Source organism: Aotus nancymaae, unplaced genomic scaffold (assembly GCF_030222135.1).
Source record: "Aotus nancymaae isolate 86718 unplaced genomic scaffold, 86718_ANA_hifiasm-v0.15.2.pri h1tg000019l, whole genome shotgun sequence".
NCBI classification, from domain to species: Eukaryota; Metazoa; Chordata; class Mammalia; order Primates; family Aotidae; genus Aotus; species Aotus nancymaae.
In genome coordinates this window covers 52,518,611-52,535,869 of record NW_026988431.1, presented here as the reverse complement: position 1 = coordinate 52,535,869, position 17,259 = coordinate 52,518,611, and the positions used below count along the sequence as shown (strand labels likewise).

Here is a 17,259-nt window from a genome sequence, read left to right as displayed (position 1 = left end):
TAAATCTATTTTCTGAAACTCTCCACTTCTTAAGAAACAGTCTGTAATCTGCTTTAGACTTGGAATCTTCTTTCATGAGACCAACAGAATGGTTAAAAATTTGAAAATAGCAACAATTGGCCTTGGAGAAAGAGTGAATGCAAGCATCATTTGTTCACGTGGTAAATTTAGTACATGGAGTTTGATACAATCATAGTGCTTAATAACATCAGCAGCTGTTAAATACGAAAGTGCTAAAATTCCAGACTGATCACTCTCAGCAATAGTAGAAGTGCAGGCTCTGATGTGACTGACCTTCAGTGTTCTTCGGACCACTCTGTCACACACACATACTCACACACATGCACTCACACGCATAATTTTCTGGGCAATTTGTCACCCTGCTTGTCCTCTGGAGCAATTCGTTTTTTTCACTGATAAACACTTCCTGGTGGGGAATTCAGCTGCAGTGGGGTTAAGCCAATATAAGGCTTGCTAGTGAGCAAAAAGACATATCATATGAAACAAAGTTTTAATTTTTATTTTACATATTTATACATAAAACTTTCAAGGAACCCTCTGAATCCAACAGAATGTTAATAGCACGTCTAAAAAGGAACTTCAGGTAGTCAACATTCACAAAATGTTGAAAACTGAGTAAAATATACATATTACGGAGAGCTACAACTTCACTACGAGGCAGGCATGTATTTTTTGACTTGTATAGCACCGTCATTTACAGTTCTTCTTTAAAACTACAGTGAAGAATGAAAAGTAGTCAATGGGAAAATACTGCTCCAACTTAAAATCTCTAAACAAATAAAAATAAAGTTAAAACTACGCTCTTTTATTAACCGTGTTTCGTGGTGGTGTCAGTACTGTACATATTTTTGTAACAATATTTTATTAAAATGCCTGATATTAAGTGGCACAAGTAAAAAATTAAAATAAATTAAGAAGCAAAGGCCAATCACTGGACATTAAGCTTCAGACATTATCAATGACTAACACTGATATTTGTTTGTTTCTGTGCTGCCTTTAGCAACAGTATTTTTACAACCACAGAAGCAAAATAAATTCTAGCTTGTTCTCTGGTTGAATGGCTTCTTTTCACTTTGCAGGCATTTTCTCTGCCATGTGCTTCTGCTGACTTTCAGCATGTCTGCAAAATAATTAATACAATTATTTAGCATTATATAGAAAGATCCAAACTGCTTTCCAATCAGTAACAACAGCATCCTGCAAACCGAAGTCCAGAGTTACTGACAGTGAAATACATGAGAATCAAGAAAAAGTACCTTATTCAAACTCTCTGAACTCTGATCTGAACTCTTTAATTTTTATACTTTGTGTATGATTCCTTTTATTTAGTAAGCCACTGGGTGAACCTGAGACTTATAGACATCATTACTTTTAAGAAGAAAAGTTCTGTTTGAAAATGAAAATAAATGTCTGGGATACGTTTATCAACAAGTATTGAGTATGTGTCTTCCATGGGTCCTGGTACTGGGGATTTGATGGTGAGCAGGACAATGAGGTCTCTGTTCTCGTGGGGAATATATTCTAATGGAGAGAGACAAGAAAGGAGTAAATAGCGAACCAGGAAATACAGGTGGAAATAAGCACTAAGCAAAAAGTCAAAACAAGGTGTTATGACGAGAGTAATGAGTGACTACTTTATCTAAGGACACACGCAGACACAGACCTAGATATTAACCAAGACACCGATAGAAACCTGGAGCCAAAAATCTCATTCACTCCTGCAAAAACCAATGTCTAACAAAGAGCAGGTCTTTGTGGATGTAAAGCTATTTCATGTTGGCATATTCTTCCTGCCAATTAATCCTAAGGGCATGGTCTTGGCAGTGAGGATAGGGTGAGTCTTCTTATTTATCAAGCTCTATTATGGGCCAGGTGTGGTGGCTCACATCTGTAATTGCAGCACTCTGGGAGGCCGAGGTGGGTGGATCACCTGAGGTCAGAAGTTTGAGACCAGCCAGGCCAGTGTGGCAAAACCCTATCTCTACTAAAAATACAAAAATTAGCTGGGCATGGTGGCAGGTGCCTGTAGTCCCAGCTACTTGGGAGGCTGAGGCAGGATAATTGCTTGAACCCCAGAGGTGGAGGTTCCAGTGAGCCGAGATTGATCCATTGCACTCCAGCTTGGGCAACAAGAATGAAACTCCATCTCAAAAAACAAACAAACGGAAAACCAAAAACATGTTCTATTATGACCTGTGAACCCAAAGATAGGTCAATGCAGCAGCTAGACAGTGGGGAAGAGAGGGAGGAGTGCGGCCAAGCTGTTTATATCACCTGAATGGTCACTTCTTAAAGAATAATGGGGTTTGAAGGCTGCAAAGGACAATGGTTTTAAAGGACGATTTTAGGAAATGATAAATTTGGCAAGAGAAAAACATCTAGGACTGTGGTTTCCAGCTATAATCAAAGGTTTAGGAATAGTTTGTGTGTGCTGCCTGTACTTGGGTAGTCAGTGACATCAGGTTGAACTTACTGGTTTTATGCAGAATGTGACACATCTGTGGTACAGGGAAGACAAACTACCAATACTTTCACAAACAGGGAAGTGACAACGGTGTCCTTCCCAATGGCGCTATTCATCTGACAATAAAGCTACTCAGGAAAAAGTACTTTATCAATAGCTCTCCGTTTCCTAAAAAATCTGTCCCCTTTCACAGACCATCTCATGGATCTGTTTATGTGTAACAAGAATCAAACATTTTCATAACTAATTCATATGCCTCACTTAAGCAAATCCAGCATAAGATATTTTGATGCCCAGTGAACTTGATTCCACTGTAGCTAATTACATTACAGTTCTCACAGCAATTTAAAAATATACTACGACGTACATGTACATGCACACTCTACTCTGCCTATGCACACACATACATCAAAAGGTTTCTGAGAAGCAAAGAAGAGCAGACGGCAAGCAACTTCAGAAAATATTGAAAATTGGGTGATTTTTTTGAGACATGCATAAAATAGTGAATTTCATTAAAATTTTAAACGAAGGAGGGAAAGAGTTTTAGTCCATAAAACTAAAAGGTTCTTATCAGCAAGTTATATAAAAGTCCCTGTTAGGATTTGTTTCACTGAAGCCTCACTAGAACTCTTTTTTATTTTTTAATCAACAATTGCTATTGAGGACCTACTATGTGCTTGGCAGGCCCTGTGCTAGTAATGAATGAAAATGATATCATCTCTGTCTTCAGGGAATTCATAGTCAGGTGGGGACAGACAGCAGACAAATGAAACCCAGTGCCATTAGGCTCCACACAACAGAGATGAGATGCTGTTAGGAAACCTGAGGAGAGGGTTCTAACACAGTCTCATGATCAAAAGCAGGTCACATAACTGCCAGTGCTGCTCTGTAGACCCACCACATGGCTGTTCATGGGCTGGAAACATGCCAGCATGGAATGACTCTAACACGCCAGTCTCAACCCCCCTGGGAACAGTCCTGATTGACATGGAGGTGTAATAAGTTTAATGCACTGACAAACCACACAAGGGGAGAATGAATGCTAAAGACCAAATGTGTGGAGGTCAGGGAGGGCTTCTCCAAAGAAGCATCATCCAAACCTGTGGTTCTCAAGTTTGGCTGTGCATCACAATCACCCAGGAGCTTTAAAAAAGTCTTCATGCCCAGGCTAGCCCACAAAAATAATTAAATAAGAATATCTGGGGTAGGATCCAGGCATCACTACTTTATAAGCCTCCCCAGATGGTTCTGTTGTGCAACCCAAACTGAGAACTACTGATTTGAATGGACATCTGGAATGGCAGGAGTTGTACAGGTAAAGGGAGGAGGTGGACAACATGTCCCAGCAGGCCCCACAGACACCTCCTCAGCCTTCTGAGATCTGGCTGCAGGACTCTGGGGCTGCTGCCTGTAGGAATGTTTAAGTATCCTCAGGTCCCTCCAATGAGAAAAGTTACTTTTCTGCAGCCAGGTGCAGATGTAGAAGATTCTTCCCACCAAGAGGAAGGCTCGGCAAGGAGATCATGGCCCCTCTCATGGTAGGACTGCTCCAATTCCACGGGTGCCTCCAACACCTTTACGTTCGTAACTCCTCTCCTTTTAACTCCATGGTTTTGCCTGCCCTGTTTCCGGTGGTCACACTATCTGAAACTTACAAAAACATACACCGCAAACCTAAGTATTAGCCTAAACACTTAAGAGAGAAGGGGAGGGGCCTCTCAGCATCCTCCTGGCCAAAAAGAAATGCCAATACTATTTTTAGAGACAGAGAAAAGATCTCTACTGTCACAGGCAAATCACAGTTCACAAGAGTTTATATATATTTTTAAAAAAAGTAGGTCCTGATTGCATATTTCACCACTGGTTTCCCATCATCTTAACACCTGCATGCACGTGTTAACGTGGCCAACTTCTTAAACTAACAAAAAAGGGATGCTTTCTAATTGTTGGTGATGCAGTGCCTGAATACACCTTTAGATGGCAATAATATTATTTGAGTGTTGTTGTGATATTTCAGATGCAGGCAAATATGTTCAAAGAGTATGAGAAGGCTTACTGTTTTATTTTTGGCTAGGGATAAGGCAATACAGTATGTAAAACAATATGTAAAACATACAAAACAGTGCTGCTTACAAGTCTTAAAAAAGAAAGCTGAAACGTATTTTTCCAGCATTTATTTTGCTACCAAAACTATTTTTTATATCACTACATCATTAGACAGTTATTTTACCCAGCTCTACACATTAAGATGCGGTCCAATGGTAGGTGCTGGGAGTATTATTATCACTACATATGTTTTCAAGCTTCTATGGGATTGTTGTAGATCATGTGGTTAACTCCTTACACCATGGTGACAAGAGGCGTTCCTTCTTCAGGGAGCCTTCTACTCTCTAAATACTATTTCTGGGATTAATAGCAATTATTGTTCCTTGGTTTAAAGACTCCATAAGGACTGTCTCGGAAAAGGTACCATAGTAAATATGTGCTCATAGGAATGTTTACAGTATTCCATGTACTTTATGTACTTACAGTGACACGCAGGACTGCAAGGAAAACTACAAAGAAATGCAAAATGTTGACCAGCATTAGCCTAGTTTCCTTGTCCCCTAGGGAGGGAAGCATTCTTTTTTGCTCTTTACAAAGAGGCAGCTGGAGCAAAGCCCAGCTAAAAACTCAAGTCCTGGAGTTTCCCCATGGTGAGAACAATCTGGTGGCTCTGTGGCTGCAGAGAGATGCCAGTGTCCCTGCCTTCTGGGCATGGCAGACGCGATCAAGAACTGGATCACATAAGAGCTTGTGCTTTGGAGAACTCACCACATGGCTACTTGTGCTGGAAACCTGCCAGCATGAAATGGCTTATGGCCAGCTTCCCAGGGGACAGTCCTTCAGGATAAAGCCCTCCAAGACCAGAACTACTGACCTGATTTAGGTGGAGGTGTGAGAAGTAACACACTGGCAATTCATCCCACGGCAGGGATAATTGCTAAAAAGCATGCATTTGGTAGGGAGAGCGGAGTTCTGCTTCCCCTCCATCTGAACAGCTGGCACGAGCAAAGGCTCGGTGGGTTATTCATGGAGGAAGAAGTTCTCTAGAGCTAGTTTTTACCTAATTCTTACATTTCGGACAGCCCTGGGCTTCTTTTCTTCTTTGGCAAGAGTGAAGCCACACTGACCTGGTCAAGTCTTCGATGTCCACCAGCATGGCATCCTGCTCTGTGTGCAGCTCATCTCGGATGAGAAGCAGCTGGACCAACTCTTCATTCAAGCCTGAGGCAAATGCAAGGGCATTTAAAAACAGATAAAACCACCTCCAAGTCAGAATGTATAACTATTTACAAACCAGTATACATACAAACAGCTAAACATGACAGGAAAGATATTTTTGTAAAAGGTTAGATTTATGTTGCAGAAACTTGTCTAGTTTGCATCATTATAGAGGTGTTGGAAGAAAAGGAGTAAACTATTTCCAATTACCTTGACATTAAGGTGGGAAAAGAAATTGCTAGCTGTTAGGAGAATAGCTTGTTAGAAAAAGCAAGATTTTGTTGTGAAGAAATGTGAATAAAGCCTGGAGCACATTAAGTTTTCCACCCTTCAGCTTCAGGATGCTCCTGCCATGCTGACAGTCAGGAGGGCCCCTGGGGCCTGACTACTACATCAGATGCCCAGCTGGAAAGGAAGGTATGTCAGGGATGCTCAAAGCCTTCACATGGCCCTAGGAAAGGAGAAGCCCTATGTGGAGGTTGTTTTCGGAAAAGTATTATCTGAAGATATCGGAAAGTCAGATTTGTAATATAGTTAGATGTGCAAGACCTTAAGAAATAACCCCAGAAATTTCTAAACAGGGTGCCAAGGAAAATATCACTTAAGACTTATACCAGGAATGAAATATATAGAGATAGAAATATTTCTGTTTCTTTTTTTTTTTTTTTTGAAATAGAGTCTTGCTCTGTCACCAGGCTGTAGTGTGGTGGCACGATCTCAGCTCACTGTAACTGCCACCTCCTGGGTTCAGGCAATTCTCCTGCCTCAGCCTCCTGAGTAGCTGGGACTACAGGCACATGCCACCACGCCTGTCTAATTTTTTGCATTTTTATTTTTAGTAGAGATGGGGTTTCACTGTGTTAGCCAGGATGGTCTCGATCTCCTGACTCATGATCCGCCTGCCTCGGCCCTCCAAACTACTGGGATTACAGGTGTGAGCCACCGCGCTCGGCCCCTGAAGTCAGTGCACTGGGTTAATTGGGCTCCTGCCACTGACAATCATGAGCAAGCAAAGGCTCTCTCTTGCCTTTTCCCTCAGAGAAGCTAAGCATTACAGCTGCTAGGCCCAGGCGCACGGAAGAGAGTACCCAGGTAGCAAGAGCTCTGGGCAGGGAAACAAAAGATAAAATAGGGGTGATCAGAAAAGTCCCCCTTGGAAATGCTTTTAGATATCCTGACTTCAAATGATGCATTATCTGCCTTTAGGTCAAACTAGTTTCCAATTTTAAAAAGAGAAAAAAAAAATCATACAAAGACGTCTAAAATTTCACCTATTCCTGAAGAGGACTAGATGGCAATTTTAGTGTTTAAAAATCTAAGGAAGATGTTTTAGTGGTGAAATATCAAAAAGTGTTTGCAGTCCTTGAAAAAATTCTCAACTAAAATTAAATACAGTTGTAGAATTTTTAAAAAATCCTGTGAATCTATGGTTTCTTATCAAAATGTCTGACCCTTTCTCTTAATTTTAAAACAATATTAAATGTGTTAATTGGCACTGAATACATCCATTTTTTTATTTGGATCTTGTGGAAAAATTTCATTTTTTCCAGTGTGCACTTAGGTAGCCTTTTATAATGTCACTTAGTAAAGTGTCTGCATATCTGAACCCTTAATGCATAGATTTTTTTTTCCAATATGAAGTTTTAAGCTTTTTATTATGGAAAATTTTCAAACTGCTACAAAAGCAGCAAAAATAGTTTAATGAATTTCAATGTATCCAACTAGCTTCAACAATTATCAACTCATGGCCAAGCTTGAATCATTTCTCTCTAACTTCTACCAGATTATTTTAAAGCAAATTCCAGATATCTCATTATTTTATCTGTAAATGCTTTAGTATGTATCTCTAAAAGACAGGGGCTTTTCTGTTTTAAATTCATATAACTGTAACACCTTTCTCACACCTAAAATAAATCATTCTTGACTAAAACATTCAGTTAGTATTCAGATTTTCCTGTTTGGCTCATAAATGCTCTTTTCTTTTTATAGTTGGTTTGTTTGAAAATATTTGGTTGGCATATCTCTTCAATTTCTTTTAATCTATAATACCATATAATTATATAGACTCATTCCTCCCAGGGGCTGAAGAGATTGTTAATTCATCTAGCTTAACCACACTGCCTAAGTGAGAATGTTCTCTGTTTCATCAGGCCAAGCAACTGCCTATTCTCTGCATGACCAATCACCTTGAGTGAGCACCACTCAGCACTCCCTGTGGCCACCTTTGTTAGAGGTCCTTCTTTATTCTGGGGAGAAAAGTCCATAGATTGTCACCCTGCAGTTTTCACATATTGGTTCCACATACTTCCACCACCTGGCGTCCCAGGAAATGTGTCTAATTGATTTTATTGATGATGATGATGATACCTGTGATGTATGTGTATACTAGTAAAGTAGAAGGTATACTTGTACAGCAAATGACTTGTAACTATTGAATTGTGTTCCAGAAACAGATGTGGTAAGTCAGACACATGCACTGTGCTAGGAGCAGGGGATTTAAGATAAATAAAAGAGACCTGTAACTGTTGTGAATCTTGAAAAATTTTTAAAGCTTCTGAACATTTTACAGCCAAAACAAACAACAGCAACAAAAAACAGCTTTGTGATTCTCTAATTTTCCTTGCAGTCACACAGGAACCCAATGAAATGTTGTATGAAAAAACCAGACCAATGAAGTAGCACACTATTCCATGATGTTTTACATTGAATATCCTATTTTCAAGGCCATCTGACACTTACTTTCTATCTGGGAATGGAGATCATTGACAATCACTTGTAGCTGCCCAATAGTCATGTCTCTCAGGTCGGTGGGTTTTAAACTTCTTTTCATCAAGCATTCACTTATATGAGGCATGTGTGGCAGCTGAAGATACAAAGGGGAAGAAATGGAGGAGTGAATAGAGCCACAAACTCACTGAACGTAACACCCAGTTTTCTCTTAGAAGACCCACTCATCCACCCCCTGCAATTCAGTGATTGAAAGCTTTCCCTATCTGTATCTTTCCCAATGTGGACCCCTACATCCACTTTACATTACCTAATATGTAATTGGCATCAAAACACAACACCACCAGCATCAAAAGCTTTTTGACTGGTCTTTAATATGGGTCATGAGTCAATGTTATAGCCACAAATGAATTACCAAGGAACATCAATAATATCAATGACATGGAAAAAATTAGTATCAGCTACTTTTTAAGAATTTATACCATGCTACAAGCACTGTGCTATGTGCTTTGAATACTTTATCTCACTGAATCCTCACAATCATATTCTGACACAGGCATTATTATCCCCATTTTGTAGATGAGAAAACCGAGACTTAAGTAACTTGCTTAGAACTTCATAGCAGGTCAATGGCAGAGCTAGATTTAAACTCCAAAATCCAGGACTCCTATTCACTATGCTATATTATCTTTACTGAAACATAAGAATGAGAATTATAGCAATAGTAAGTTTGCCAAGATCAATAGGTTTTTAGACTGAAATTGCTTTAAAGGAATTTAAATACCCCCATGACAGCTAATATTGTTCCTAAGAAACAGCAGATATCAATCAAGAGCAAACTTTACTTTTGCGAAATCTATTGCTTATGTATTTTTCAGTGCTACAGTAGGAAAGAGAAAGAAACAAACCTAATCATTTCTCAATGACAGGACTTTTTACAAACTGCCTTAGAGAAACCCAAGTTTGCATAATTCTGGGAAAGGACTGGGACAGTATCAACCATTTCCAGCCCCCAAACACTTGCTTGCATTTCAGCCTCTGCTGCTTACAAGATCAGCGACAGGAGACTTTTTCCTGTTCTGTTTCTCCACTTCTACTTGCATTTTGGCCATTGGTTTGGCCATGGCGAGGGCCATTTTGGCTTCAGCTTGCAATTTCTTTTGCCTTGTAAGGAAGTCCATGTCATCCAAGGATTCAGATTCCTCTTCAGTAGTGTCTCTATCAGAATAGGAAGAACTCTGTTTGCTCTGCAAAGGGAAAAAGGGCAGCCTGAGCCTTCCACACATGCCTGCTAGCGTCCACTTAGAGATGGGCTACAACATCCTTTGAGCCTTCTCTCAGGACAGCTCATAGTTCCCTCTGCCGATGCAACTTGCTGCTTGAGTTGATAAATCTCAAGTAACATTAAAAGGATCTAGTTCAAAATAGATTTTAGCATAAATAGAGCAGTATAGTTAATAATGGGAAACATATCTATAACAAACTTGAAATATTTCTTTGACTCTTCATCTCAAAACTTTCCTGAAGTGACCAGACACAACAAAATATTGACTCAGAGCCAAGGCCCTACGGAGGTTCTTCAAGTGGACAGGATCTCAGGTATCCAATGACGTTCTGCTGTTGCACTGCACTCAATGACAACAGTTTCCTCTTTGTTGGTCTTTGGTAGGAAAAAAAAAAAAAGGCTATAGACAGACCTCACAGAGAGCAAAGAATTCCAGCAACAGGCAGCCATGATTATTCAGCCAATTTCATGAGCTCTTATTTCGAAGCCCAATGGGGAAAACTGGATTTAGCTTATTCTCCCTTTATAATTTTTAGAGCATATCTAATTTCTCTCTCTCTCTCTCTCTCTCTCTCTGATATGGTTTGGCTGTGTCCCTACCCAAATCTCATTTTGAATTGTAATTCCCACAATTCCCATGTGTCATGGGAGGAACCCAGTGGAAGGTGATTGAGTAATGGGGATGGGTCTTTCCTGTACTATTCTTGTGATAGTGAATGAGTCTCACCAGATCTGATGGTTTTAAAAATGGGAGTTTCTCTGCACAAGCTCTCTCTTTGACTGTCACCATCCATGTATGATGTGACTTGCTCCTCCTTGCCTTCTGCCATGATTGCAAGACTTCACTAGCTATGTGGAACTGTAAGTCCATTAAACCTCTTTCTTTTGTAAATTGCCCAGTCTCGGATATGTTTTTATCAGCAACGTGAAAATAAATTAATACACTCTCTCTCTCTTTAGAGACAGGGTCTCACTGTATTGCCCAGGCTGGAGTGCAGTGGTGTCATCATAGCTCACTGCAGCCTTGAACTCCTGGGCTCAGGTGATCCTCCTGCCTCAGCCTCTAAGTGACTGGGACTATAGGCACCATGATCAGCTAATTTTTGTATTTTTTATAGAGACAGGGTTTTGCCATGTTGCTGAGGCTGGTGATTTCTCTAATAGTTTAATATGAAAGTAGTTATTAACTTTAACAAAGCTTATATATCTTTATTTTATTACAACTTTGACTTTTTAATCATTGTCAAATTTTAGGAGCATGCAATTCCAAGAAACTTTGCTTTTTTAATCTCTGAAATGTTTGTTCCTGATTCACAACAGAAAAGAAGCTAAATGGCCAGGAAATCACAACACCGAGCTTCAGCTGGTGCTGTTTGGACTCACCATGGGAGACAGGGGGGTGTCCAAGCTGGTTTCAGTCTTACTGTCATCAGCATCGCTGTCCTTATCACTGCCACTGTCGTTGACAAAGCATATCTGCAAGTTCATCCCACTCTGCAGTCTGGGCAGAAACAACAGGACACTAGCCTACTTAGCTATTTGTTACTTGGCTTCAGTCAATAGAACTGTCTGATTTTGCTAACAGAAAGTAGTCTTATGCGTTCTTCACATGGAGAAGTGAGCAACCAATATTACTCTCCACATATAAATGATAACTTTTAGTAGAGGATTTTCCAATGTTCTGTGAGTTTTCTTCCTCACCAGTTTCATGTTAAGTGAAAAATAATTTAAGGCCACGTGTTAGAGCACCCAGCACAACAGCAAACACACAGTTGGTGCGCAATAAAAATGTGCTGAGTCTTTGAGTTTACAGTCCTGTCAATCAAGATGAATGGGGTCCTCGGGCAAATGAGGCTGCCTGGTGTCATCTAGAGTCCCTTCCCAGGGGGACAATCAAAGACACTCTCATTGGAGCCAGCATCCCAAGGCCACAGCTCTCTGAAGAAAGACTCCTTTTCTCTCAAATAGACAGAATAGGGTCATCTGAAGGAAATCTTTAAGGTAGATGCCAAAAGCCAACCAAGGGAGCTCATTTATATCATTAAGAAAGAAAAACACCACAGCGTCACACTAAAACAAAAAATGTAGGGTGGGCACGGTGGCTTACACCTGCAATCCTAGCACTTTGGGAGGCCAAGGCAAGCGGATCACAAGGTCAAGAGATCGAGACTATCCTCGCCAATATGGTGAAATACTGTCTCTACTAAAAATACAAAAATTAGCCGGGCATGGTGGCACGCACTTGTACTCCCAGCTACTCAGGAGGCTGAGGCAGGAGAATCGCTTGAACCTGGGAGGTGGAGGTTGCAGTGAGTGAGATCGTGCCACTGCACTCCAGCCTGGCAACAGAACGAGACTCCATCCCAAAAAAAAAAAAAAAAAAGTAAGGAAGCCCCAAACCCAGGCAGAAAGGCGCAGCCTTAGTAGACAGCAAGGTTCTGCAGACTGCCTCCTGCACACAGAACCTCAGGGACAGAGACCCCCAGGAAGCCACTGTGTATGTGGTGAACCCTGAAGCTCCAGGGCGGGGGTTGTTGGAAGTGGAAGCACAGTCACAAAACGTAACCCGGCCACGTAGCTGCCACATGCAGGACAGACTGCACAGCCAACATTTTATCCTAGTCTTCTTTTGAAGAAGTTGAACACATTTCAATACTGTTTGGTGATAACGTGTTTTTAAAGAAGTAGTTTTCCTAGCATTCCTCGTAGCCCCAGTCTCTGTGTAAGCTTAGGGAAAGAAAAGGCAAAGGAGGTTCCTATGCAAGAAGAGATCCCAAGGAAGCTGATCTAAGCCAGGTTTAGGGCAGAGGACGCTGAACTTCTCTGGCATTATTACTGCCATAGGGACAAATGCCAGGAACAACTTACCTGAGATTTGACTTTTCAACTCCAATGATAGGAATGTTTTGTAGAAATTGCTCAGATCACTCATTTAAAGTGCTTCTTTTATTGAAAACAACACAGAACCCAGAAAGAGAAAATCTGATTTAACACGGACACCATAATTGTTACGGGTATGCACTGCCACCTATTGTTAAATTCCATAATTACTGAAAGTCCCAGCTTCCGTCCCCTGTAAGAAAATGCAGCCGTTCCCTCAGTCTGCCCAGCCCTATTTGCTCCCTACCCTAATGGCACAGGTGAGGGGAGCCAAGCCCAGAGCCAGGAGTTAGAAAGCAACATACCCCACTCTGATCATCTGAAGGTGCTTGGAGTCAGCTGAACTTAGGTTCTGAATCCTTACTTCTTTCTCCAGGCACATTACAAAAGCCCTATGACCCTCAGTTTCCTCATCTGTAAAATAGGCTGAATAGTAGCCAACACAATGTTACGCAGAAAGGATTAAAAGAGTTCGTTCAGAGCTTAGTGCAGGGCAAGTGACCTGTACATGTTAGTTGCTCTCCATTCTCCGTTTACTGAAAACCTAACAAAAGGAACATAGAATCTGAGAGGTGAAGTGACTCTCTAAAGTCACTTACTCTAATACCGCTTGTCCTGTCACAATAATCCCTGATGTGGAATCAACTCTCTGAGACAGCACATTGTCTGTTAGGCAGCTTGTTCTTCTACTGAGCTGGGATTTGCCTCCTTTTAACTTTTATCCATTGGATATACATACTTATACACACACACACATATACATACACATATATATACACATAAACACACACATTTTTTTTCCTGCAGAAATCTAATATGTTCAGGTTACCGTTTGATTCCATACAGGTTTAGAAATTTTAATGTCTGTCGGTCTAAAAAAATAAAATCAAACCCCTTTTAATAATAAAACTCGACCAGGCATGGTGGCTCACGCCTGTAATCCCAGCACTTTGGGAGGCCAAGGCAGGAGGATCATGAGGACAAGAGATTGAGATCATCCTGACCAACATAGTGAAACCCTGTCTGTACTTAAAAAAAAAAATACAAAAAAATTAGCTGGGCATGGTGGTGTGCCCCTGTGGTCCCAGCTACTTGGGAGGCTGAGGCAGGAGAATCGCTTGAACCTGGGAGGCAAAGGATCACGCCGCTACATTCCAGCCTGGTGACAGAGTGAGACTCTGTCTCAAAAAAAAAAATTAATAATAATTAAAAAAACTCAAGATCCATGGGTTGAAAGATGACGGGAAAAAACTGCAAATAAAAACAGACACATTTTAAAGACAAACCCTAATGTGAATCTAGGATTATGTCGCATTTTCTATTTACTGAATTAAGTCTTGAGAAGTGTCTGGCTACTGGATACACAGATTTAAAAAGTATAAAATAACCCCCAATACAAAATACAAAGAAAAATAGAGTTTACAGTGTCCAGAGATATACATTTTCATTCAGAAGAAAGTTTGATCATAAATTTTGTTGTCCTGCTGCCAAGCTGACTTCTTTTTGAAGGGTTAACCCAGACTTATATCAAACATCCCAGAGAGTCTAACTCAGGAAAGGAAAAAAAAAAAAGAAAGAAAAAAGTTGGGGAGATTTAGTAGTCTGTGTAAAATAAAAAAAAAAAACGCCTCAGGTAGAAATTCAGAAAATGGCCTTGGTACCACATTATCCCCATGGGAAACTGAAGAGAGCTTCTTATAGGGTGACACATAATTCCTTATAGTGGTAATCACCAAGAACGTTACTCTCAGGAAAAGGAAATTATATGACATAACAGCTAATGGCTCAGAGGGGATTTTAGTAAAGACATCTTAAAACAGGCTCAGGTTTCAAGAAGGATTTGTTTGCCTTTAGCCTTTAAGAGGATTTTAGGATGAAGTTGGCTCTCGGTGAAACTCAACCACAGTTCCCAAGCAATCTGAATGGATGCATGAGGCCACCTGGGGCTGCTGACGACCTCTGTGCCCAGGATGAAAGAACAAATAACCCCTTTTCCAGGACCCTGCCCACCCTGGGAGACATGGCTGTTCTTGAGGCTCACATTTGAAAAACTGAAATTCCTGGGACCTCTGTCCCTCACACGGCAATGTATCTGGCCGCCCTCATAACCAGTCTTGCAATATTCAGGCTGCAGGGGGCCTAATTTACCTAGATTTCTCAAGCACAGTGTGAGGTGAAAACAAAACATGATCCTCATCTTGTTAATTACAGATATAATTTCAAGGTATCCGATTCAAGGTTACTTGATGTTTCTAGTGGCATTTAGCAGAGCGCTGTGCAAAGGCTGCTGGAAGTCAGCCTTGCCTGTTGATTTTATTTCTGAAAGGTCCGTCCTGGTTATCCTAGAAGCCTCTTCTCCCTTACACACCACAAGGCAATTAAAAACAACACTGCAGCCTGGAGCTACTGACGGGGGCACCAGGGGTCTGGAAAGAGCGTGTCCTCGGAGAATGCCCAGAAACATGAAGAGATAAAGACTAAGTATGTCTTTTGGACATCTCAATGTGAGCAGGAGTGGCCTCCGTGTGACAGTGCCTACTGGCCAGGAGCAGGAGGGCACTTGGTTGGGAGGCTGCATAGCAACCACGTCAGCTTGGCATTTACAGTGAGGAAGGCTGTTATTTAGAAAACGCGTGTGCTGGCTTCCAACGACTGTTACCAGGGATACTATTAAAATATGCACAGAAATTGAGAGGGTGGCAGAGATAAAAAGTTTTTTTTTTTTTTTTTTTTTTTTTTTTTTTTTTTTGGATACAGAGTCTTGCTCTGTCGCCAGGCTGGAGTGCAGTGGAACGATCTTGACTCACTGCAACTTCTGCCTCCCAGGTTCAAGCGATTCTCCTGCTTCAGCCTCCCTAGTAGCTGGGATTACAGGTTCCCACCACCATGCCCGGCTAATTTTTGTATTTTTGGTAGAGACGGGGTTTCACCATCTTGGCCAGGCTGGTCTTGAACTCCTGACCTCACACGATCTGGCTGCCTTAGCCTCCCAAAGTGCTGGGATTACAGGTGTGAGTCACTGCACCCGGCCAAGATGAAAAGTTTTTAACTGCAAAGAGAACATCTCAAAAACTCAGCCAAGTGGTAATATGATTTTGTATAAAGATAACATTTCTTTCTTTTTTTTTTTTTTGGAGACGGAGTTTCGCTCGTTACCCACGCTGGAGTGCAATGGCACGATCTCGGCTCACCGCAACCTCTGCCTCCTGGGTTCAGGCAATTCTCCTGCCTCAGCCTCCTGAGTAGCTGGGATTACAGGCATGCGCCACCATGCCCAGCTAATTTTTTGTATTTTTAGTAGAGACGGGGTTTCACCATGTTGACCAGGATGGTCTCTATCTCTTGACCTCGTGATCCACCCGCCTCGGCCTCCCAAAGTGCTGGGATTACAGGCGTGAGCCACCGCGCCCAGCGGTAACATTTCTTTCAAAACACAGGGGCAAGAGCAGTTTATTCCCTGAGAGAAACAATGGCATGGCCCTGAAGTTTGCTGGTGACTTCTAGAGGAGCAGTGGCCATTGTGCATTGACCTTTGTTCTTGGCTTTGGGTTGGAATGACCGGGATTGGGCTGGTCTGAGGCCAGCTCTGAAGCCTGGAACTACTGCTTTTCTCTGATTTTAGGAATGGGAATCTCCCAGCACCTGCTTAAGACCACTAGTATCTACACATAAACGTTTAAGATTCATTGGTAAGATTTTTACCCCCCTGCCCATAGCACCTTAGTATACTTCACTTGAACTGATGCATTAAATTTTAAAGTATGTTCACTTACATTCTCTCCATGGGCTGTATAATCACCTGTGGATTACAGGCAAGATACAGTTACAACGGAGAAGTCCAATCACTTGCCCCAGACCTGCAACAGCCTCTTTATAAAAATGGTCTCAATTCTTCCTCTTGTTATACCCATCTCCTCTGTAATGTGACTCTGTAGCTTCTCCCATTGAGATGTGGAGTCTATTTCCCTAGCCCTAGGACGCCTTGAAACTTGTCCTTGCCAGTAGAATGCAGAGGAAGTGAGGGTGTTCTAGTCTCCCCCTCAGGGAGCCCTGCCACTGCCCTCAGAACAGGTCCAGGCTAGCCTGCTGGCGGTGTGACTTCATAGCAAAGAGTTCAACCGCCAGTTGTCTCAATGGAAGCCCTAGACACATGTGAGAGCCCAGCCAAGAGCAGTAAAGACACCTCAGCAACCTGTAGCTGACCCCAGATGCATGAGTAAGCTTGTGCAAGCCTAGCTCTGATCAGAACCACCCAGCTGACCTATAGGATCCTAAGTAGAAATAAAGGTTGATCGTTGCATGCTACTGATGTGGGTGGCTTTTTTTTTTTAATTATGCATCATCATTGTGGCAACAGGTTACTGGCACAGGGTCACAAAGCAAGAGGCTACAGGCTGGACTTCTGATTTTAGAATCCAGTGGCCTTTCCCTTATACTACACGTAACCTCAGGTTTGGATTTATTAGATCCTTTCTGTATCTGGCAGTATAATTTTAAAGGGCATATGCCTCCTATACGTTCTTATAATTTCAAGGCAATTGTATGGCTTTCCTTAGGAAACAGAGTGAAACGGAATTTCCCATATGCCAGGGATTTCAAACATGCATTGCTCATTATC

The 17,259-nt window shown here is 41.5% G+C and overlaps 1 protein-coding gene across 7 annotated transcripts in view; it reads right to left on the bottom strand.

Moving 5' to 3' along the window:
• Positions 1-494: 494 nt before the first annotated feature.
• The window catches only part of SCHIP1 (schwannomin interacting protein 1), a 574,152-nt gene continuing 557,387 nt past the window's right edge, over positions 495-17,259 (bottom strand). For all 7 annotated transcript variants that reach the window (XM_064378864.1, XM_064378865.1, XM_064378866.1 and 4 more), the window contains 5 exons: positions 11,145-11,262; positions 9,526-9,723; positions 8,489-8,612; positions 5,659-5,752; positions 495-1,141 (listed from right to left, as the gene is read on the bottom strand). In XM_064378864.1, coding sequence (XP_064234934.1) covers positions 1,090-1,141; positions 5,659-5,752; positions 8,489-8,612; positions 9,526-9,723; positions 11,145-11,262 — 586 coding nt within the window. In that variant the 3' untranslated portion in view covers positions 495-1,089. The remainder of the gene's footprint in view (positions 1,142-5,658; positions 5,753-8,488; positions 8,613-9,525; positions 9,724-11,144; positions 11,263-17,259) is intronic.